The sequence below is a fragment of the Lathyrus oleraceus genome, chromosome 4 (assembly GCF_024323335.1).
Source record: "Lathyrus oleraceus cultivar Zhongwan6 chromosome 4, CAAS_Psat_ZW6_1.0, whole genome shotgun sequence".
Lineage (NCBI taxonomy): Eukaryota > Viridiplantae > Streptophyta > Magnoliopsida > Fabales > Fabaceae > Lathyrus > Lathyrus oleraceus.
Genome location: NC_066582.1, coordinates 40,088,943 through 40,096,802, shown reverse-complemented (window position 1 = coordinate 40,096,802; position 7,860 = coordinate 40,088,943). Strand labels below are relative to the sequence as shown.

Here is a 7,860-nt window from a genome sequence, read left to right as displayed (position 1 = left end):
TTGGACTGAGACAAAGTATCCTGTATTTGCTGAATCAGATAGGATGGGAGACATCCCCTATCCTAAGACATTTCACCACCTACCGGAGACTCACACTAGAATTCCTTAGCTCAATAATCTATCTACCCAGCCATGGAAAAGGAATTAGCAGAGGTTTTATCCAATTCAGAATGTTCAACATGGAGTACCAATTTAATATTAGAGACTTTACCAACCTTTTGGGTTTTCCTACCTCCTTTGACACATTCACAGTAAGCCAGGAAGAACTTTTTGAATATAGAGAACTTGAACACTTTTGAGGTAAGTTGACTGGAAATGACGAGCCCGAGGAACATGAGTTTCTCTCTGGAAACATACACAACCCAGCCTTTCGCTATTTCCATAAGATCCTGACCCACACTTTATTTGGGAAGAAGCCAAACAGTACTTCAGTTTCACGTGATGAACTCTTCATCATATTTTGTGCTTCCCAGAACCGTCCAGTAAACGGTGCCACTTTTATGTTAGCTAATTTGGACCACCTTATCCAAGATGAGCGAGCACCAATCCGAATAGGCGGTTTGATAACTATGATAGGTAATGCTATTGGATTACGTCAGCCTATGCTTGACCTAAGCCCTTTTTGTGGCATTACTACTATGAGTATACCCTTCCTCTTCAACACTATGTTTATAGCAAACCTAGGGTCTGACGAGTTTGAGCTTATTATTGATAACCAAGTTCTTTGCCTATTCACCATGCCCGATCCTAGGACTAGTGTTCATAACCGCAATAACTGGCTCTACAACCTGAACGAAACCCCCTCTCCTGCTAGATCCACTGAATCCATCCAGGACTATGAGATTTGTGATGACTATGAGACTTATGATGACCAGATCCCTTATGCTGAATCTGACCCTCAGACACCATCTGGCTATTATGATATTGACCCTCCTCCTCAGCCTGTTCAGACCGAAGAATCAGCAGTATCCGACCTCCGGCATCATATGCCCGGAACTGATTATAACACCGCCATTGAAGCTTTGATGTCAGAACAAGACGCCCTCAGAGAAGAATTTACTGACATGAGACACGAAGTTCTAGGGTACATGAGCAGTATGACAGATCAGTTTCACGAGTTGCTACATCGTGTTAACTCTTTTGCTCCTCCGGCCAGAGATCGTGCAGATGGATAGTATTTATTTGTTTTTCTTAGTTATTTAGTTTTAAGCTAGATTATTCATTAATGTTATTTGAATTCATGTTCGCATTTGTTTCCTTTTCGCATTTCTTTTGTTCTTCTTTCCAATATTACATTATGATCATTTTATTGAAGCTATTTATTTAATTTTATTATGCAATAGCTATTATGTTCTCTACTGTTGCTACCTATGACTTATTATTATACAAAGTAGAATAAGCATGCAGGAGAAATTAAATTGCAGAATAAATCAATCAGTAGCAAACAACCAAAAAAATAATAATATATAATAACTTACCTGAAGGACGCTAACTGAACATTAGCCAAACAGACAGTGTGACGAGCGTCACACATTCTGTCGCGGGCGTCACGCTAAGAGCCTGTTACGACCGTCACACCCCTGTAACGAGCGTAACGCCCTTCAGACTAGGTGAACGTTAAGGAGCCGTTGGAGACGAACGTTACACCCCTTTAACTTTCTACCTTCCCCATTTATTCACATTTACCCACATTCATTCACTTTTCAACCACCTCCTTTCCAACTTCCAAATTCTTTTCCTATAAATACCCACCAAACCTTCCTTCATTCACCACAAACCATTCTCTCCTATCGAATACATTTCTTTTCTTTCCAAATCACTCCTTCAAAATTCATTCATCACATTGGCAGGAGATCAGAATTTCGGAAATATCATCTTCCGATCCGAAGATGAAAATTATCAAAGGGAGCAATTCGAGCGTTTCCAACAGCGAGGCGTCGTTTCCACCAGGTATCCCGATTTAACTTGTTTACAACAATTAGGATTACTCCAAGGTATCGAATGGATGCTCCGCCTAGCCGACTTAACCTTCCTTTGCACTCATAATCAACCCACCTACCCATCCCTAACCTTAGGATTCTTAAGTTCATACGACTACACCACTCCCGCCGGTGAAGACGAATTTTTAACCGGTACCGCAACGTTCCGTATGTTTAACACCGAGTACTCCTTAACCCAAAACCAATTGAGTACCATGCTACAATTTCCCATAGAAGGTCAGGTACACCCCAGAATCCCTCCAAACTCAAACTGGAACACAGTTGACGTTTTCGACCTTTTCAAGAAAATTTCCGGTATAGATGCCTACAACTGGGAAGAGCTCCTTCTTTCCCATATACATAACCCAACTATCCGGTACTTTATCCGCATCCTGCAAAACACAGTTTTTGGAAGACCAAACAACAGCAAGGTCAACTCAAAGGAGCTATTCTTCCTCCAATGCGTCTTCGAACCGGATACTAAGGTAAACGCCGCCTCCTTTCTATTTCATCATATCCGCACCTTATGTGCTAGAGGCCGACAACCTTTTATAATTGGTGGATTAATCACCACCATAGCACTTGGCCTAAACCTAGAGGATAAACTCCAAACTTTAGAATCTCTACCTCCCCTATCTATGGATATCAGCTACTGTCGATCCAGCCGCCTGATTAAGAACAGAGTAGGCGGAGGATATTATCTTATGGTGAACAACCAGGCAGTCCCAAGCGTTGTTCTACCAAATATCGCCCTAACTGATGTCACAAACCCCGACCGCCACCTCTATGATCTAAACGCTCCCGAAGCCACCGAGCCTTCACAAACAAACCCGCCCACAGACGAGTTTGACGATATGGAGCAAGGTGATCATCCTCCTACACAACATTCAGTCCCGCTCAATCCTTCCGGTAATGCAACAGACCCATCCTCCCAACGTCGTCGACGAAGAAGGCCTACAACCAACGACGACATCATGGATGCTATTGATGGTATGCAGGCACAGAATGTCGAGATGATGCAAATGATGCGTCAAATGCAACAACAACAGGATGCTAGGAATGCCATAACCGACCAGCGGTTTACTGAGTTGTTCAGCAGGTTCGACAACTTAGACTTACGTCAGAGATCACCTGGCCCAAGAACCATAGGCGGAAGGCAGCCTTAGTTGTAGCTTCTTTTTCCTTTCCATATTGCATTTCATTTCCTTAAAACATTGGGGACAATGTTTAATTTAAGTATGGGGGGGAAACCATGTTCTTTCTATTTCCATTTCTTCAAGTATGTACCTTTCTTTTCATTGCTATTTTAATTATTATTATTATTTAAAAAAAAAAATCTATTATTCTAAGTTAAGTCCCGAGTGTGAAAAAATTTCTATTATCTATTCCCTCAAATTTTCATGAGCCACAACAAAAATTCAACACCCAATAAGTATAAAGGTTGCTCATCTTATCGATCTTGAGACGAATCAAGACAAAGACTACTACCGCCAAACACTCTAAACGAACCTCAACATGTTAGATCAGGGTAAGTACCTATTATACCAATCCCTTGAACTTTTAGTTTTATAGTAACCCCAAGTAGTTTATACGAGAAGTCAGCACCATCTTAATAGCAAACTACGTGGAGAGCCGATGAATATAAGTGAATGATTCCCAAAGTAACATAAAAAATATATATATATATCAGGAAATGCACTAATTAAGTTAGGTGATCCTTACCAGATCACTTAATCTAAAGGTTGCAGATCATACAAAAAACATAATATGAAAGATCCATTACAAGTTGGTTCAGCAGGTTTCTGGTACTGAACTTGGTAGGGCGAACTACGGTTCGATCCCCCGCAATTTGCAATGGGATGAATAACGAAGTTATCCGACTTATGTACCAGAACTTCTAGCTAAAAGGGGATCATAATCACTAACCGGTTACTCCACTATGTGCGCGAAAAGATAAAGGGCTTAATGTGATTTCGCTAGAATGAAAATGGGTGAAATAAGAGTAAAGGAACCAGGATAGCTATCATAGTGTACTTGAACTGATTTGCATAAGGCAGGGTTATCTAGGTTGTGACGGTGGTCGTTGATGCCAAGATTAAACTCAAGTTGCTTCTAAACTAAATCCACTTGCAACCTATTACGAATTGATGTGTGTTTTGAAATTTTATCTGGCTAAAACCTTTAACGAGTTCTATACTGAATTTTGCTTGAGGACAAGCAAAGATCTAAGTATGGGGGAGTTTGATAACACGAAATTATATCATATTTTAGGACTTAATTCAATTAAATTTTATTATTATTTATTTCAGTTCACTTCATTTTATTAGATATTACGCGGTATTTTCTTCCTATTTTTCTCAGGTGGCTTATTTTGAAGCACAAGTAAAAATGGAAGAAAAGGAGTGCAAAAAGGAGAGAAAATGAACCAAATGTCAAAGCCCAACACAAAGCACAAAACGCAGGTGCCGTGCATGTGACGGACGTCACAGAGGGCGTGACGAGCGTCACGCCTTGCACACTCCTGTGACGGACGTCACACATGGTGTGACGAACGTCACACCATTCCCCTACATTTTTGGCGCAAGGAACGCCTCAGAGACGTTGAGCGTTGAGGGAGTGTTGAGCCCTATATCCACGCCATGCTTTTATGCACGTTGAAGACCTTTTTGGCAGCGGAAGCGGTTACTCAAGCATATATAAATAGCCACTTGCAAAACCAAAAAGGGTTCCGAAGTTTTTCCACATTTTTTCCTTTGCCGTTTTCGCTTTTGCACATTTTCTTTTCCAGCAACTTAAGCAGTATTGTTTCTTTATTATTTTTACGAGTTCTACACTATCTCCCTTGCAATTTCTATTTTCCTTTTTCCTTTTTAGCATTTAGTTAATTCTTTTCGCACAATAGTTTCTACACCGGAAACTATTGTGCACCTTTTTACCGGATCTAACCTTACGTTAGAATCTAGTTTTATTTCCTTCGTTTTAATTTGTTGTTTAATTGAAGAATCCAAGAACAAATCCTACCGGCTTGTGGTGGAGTGTTCAAGACTATTGTTTAACTCATTCAGGTTCTTTAATTATTATTTAATGCTTTGTTTTATTATTTATTTATATTATCTGCCTGGGATGAGTCTGTTTATGCATGATAAGTATTTTAGTTTGTTTAGCATGTCTGGCTAATTCGCTTAGATATCGGTATGTAAAGTAAGCGGAATAAGGAATCAAGACTAAGTCGGTTAAAAGATTTATTTTAAAACCAAGAGACCGACAAAGGATTGATTCCCTAATTACGACGAACTACATACCGATATCCGCTTTATTAATATTTAATCTAGATCTTAGTTTAGTTTTTATCTTTCCCCCAAACAATCAAACATTATTCACCTTAGCTTTACGAAGTAACCTTAGATAACGGTATATCGATTCATAAGTCCCTGTGGGATCGATATCTTTTAAAACTACACGATAGAACTGTGCACTTGCAGTTTGTACCCCAATTCGACTCATAAAGTCGAGCGATCAGTAACGGAGAAAAGGTTTATATTGAATCACAATGACTACTACTATCCTTAGTAATAATGACTCCACAAAACCTCACTTCTGAAGGGAGTCGTTGGATTGATCTTCCATCTTTAGCTCTTTTGTGTTGATTAGTGACAACTGAAGCAGTCTATGCCCTTTTATCCCTAATTTTTTCCTGGATCACCCTTTCGGGTTTTCAATCCATCGGGACGCTCTTTCTTGCCTAAGTCGCCGTTTCAGGTTTTCAACTTAGCGAGCTACCATTTTTTATTATCCCTAACTTTTGCCTGGACCGTCCTTTCGGGTTTTCAGTCCACCGGGAAACCCATTTTTTGCCTAAGTCGCCCTTTCAGGTTTTCGACTTAGCGGGTTTTTGTTAGGCATAGTATCGTTTGACTGCATCAGAGTTCACAGGGTGAGTGAGCTCTTCGCCATGCATAGTTGTGAGGAACAGAGCACCTCTAAAGTATGTTCTCTTTACAACGTATGAGCCTTCATAGTTGGGAGTCCACTTCCCATGTGAATCCTTGTGCACTGTCAAGATCTTTTTGAGCACGAGATCCCCTTCCTTGAACTCTCAAGGGAGGACCTTCTTGTCAAACACTTTCTTGATTCATTGCTGGTATAATTTTCCATGGCACAGAGCGGTCATACGCTTCTCATCAATAAGTTTAAGTTTATCATAACTGTTCTAGATCCATTCATCTTCATCTAGCTTTGCCTCCATCAATATTCTCATTGAAGGTATCTCTACTTCGATTAGGAGAACTGCTTCCATCCCATAGACCAAGGAGAATGGGGTTGCCCCTGTTGAAGTGTGGACTTAGGTCCGGTATCCATGCAAAGCAAATGGCAGCATCTCATGCCAGCCTTTGTAGGTTTTCACCATTTTTTGCTGGATCTTCTTGATATTTTTGTTGGCAGACTCAACAACACCGTTCATCTTTGGACGATATGGAGAAGAATTATGATGGTCAATCTTGAAACTCTCACATAATTATGTCATTTTCTTGTTGTTCAAATTTGAACCATTGTCGATAATGATCTTGCTTGGGATTCCATAACAGCAGATAATCTCCTTCTTGATAAAGTGAGCGACCACATGTCTCGTCACATTGGTATAGGAAACAACCTCCACCCATTTATTAAAGTAATCGATGGCAACCAGGATGAAGCGATGACCATTGGAAGCCTTAGGCTCTATAGCACCAATCATGTTGATGCTCCACATTGAGAAAGGCCAAGGCGATGTTAAAACATTCAGCAATGTTGGCGGTACATGCACTTTATCAACATAAATCTGACATTTATGACATTTTCTCGCATAGCTGAAACAATCGGACTCCATGGTCAACCAATAATAGTCATCTCTCAAAATCTTCTTGGCCATGGCATGCCCATTAGCATGGGTTCCAAAGGATCCTTCATGAATCTCCTTGATTAACATGTCTGTTTCGTGTCTATCCACGCATCTGAGCAGAACCATGTCATGGTTTCTTTTGTAAAGGACATCATTGCTCAAAAATAATTTTGATGATAACCTCCTCAGCATTTTCCTATCCAACAATGTAGCATCTTCTGGATTGATGTCATGAAATCATGGTTTACCATCAATTTCTTCTTTAATCAGTTGATAGTAGTCGGGCTCTTCTCTTCGCTCTATTCGAATAATCAGAGTTTCATTATGGAACATGACTTGGTACATCGATGCTAATGTTTTTAGAGCGTCAGCCACTTGATTTTCTACTCTTGGGTTGTGATGGAAAGTGGTATCGTCAAAGTACTCAATTAGCTTTACAACATGAGCACGATGCGGGATCAACTTCGCATCACGGGTCTCCCATTCATCTTTGACCTGATAGATCACCAAGGCTGAGTCTCCATACACCTCAAGGATCTTGATTCGAAGATCAATTGTGGTTTCAATACCAAGGATACAAGCTTCATACTCTGCGACATTATTCGTACAATCAAAGCATAACCTTGATGTGAAAGGGGTAAAGCCACCATTTAGATTCATCAAAATAACTCCCACACCATGGCCATTATAATTGGAGGAACCATCAAATGCGAGCTTCCATCGACATCCTGGTTCTGGTCCTTCATCTGGGCCTGGGACCTCACAATCCTTTAACACCATTATATCCTCATCGGGGAAATCAAACTTCAATGGTTGATAGTCTTCAACTGGTTGGTGAGCGAGATACTCTGCTAACACACTTCCCTTGATTGGCTTCTGGGTCACATATTGGATGTCGTACTAAGACAAAAGCACCTGCCAATGGCCAAGTCTTCCAGTCAAGGCAGGTTTCTCAAAGATATACTTTATTAGATCCATTTTTGAGATCAACAAAGTAGTATG

General features: G+C 40.4%; 1 protein-coding gene across 1 annotated transcript; it reads right to left on the bottom strand.

The window, feature by feature from the left end:
- Positions 1-7,095: 7,095 nt before the first annotated feature.
- Positions 7,096-7,638, bottom strand: LOC127135889 (uncharacterized). Its single transcript, XM_051062515.1, has one exon. It carries the CDS (start codon positions 7,636-7,638, stop codon positions 7,096-7,098), a length of 543 nt encoding a protein of 180 aa, XP_050918472.1.
- Between the last annotated feature and the right edge of the window lie 222 nt (positions 7,639-7,860).

Bases quoted from the DNA above. Each gene is read 5' to 3' on its own strand.
- LOC127135889 (XM_051062515.1), bottom strand. From the start codon at position 7,638: ATGGTGTTAAAGGATTGTGAGGTCCCAGGCCCAGATGAAGGACCAGAA.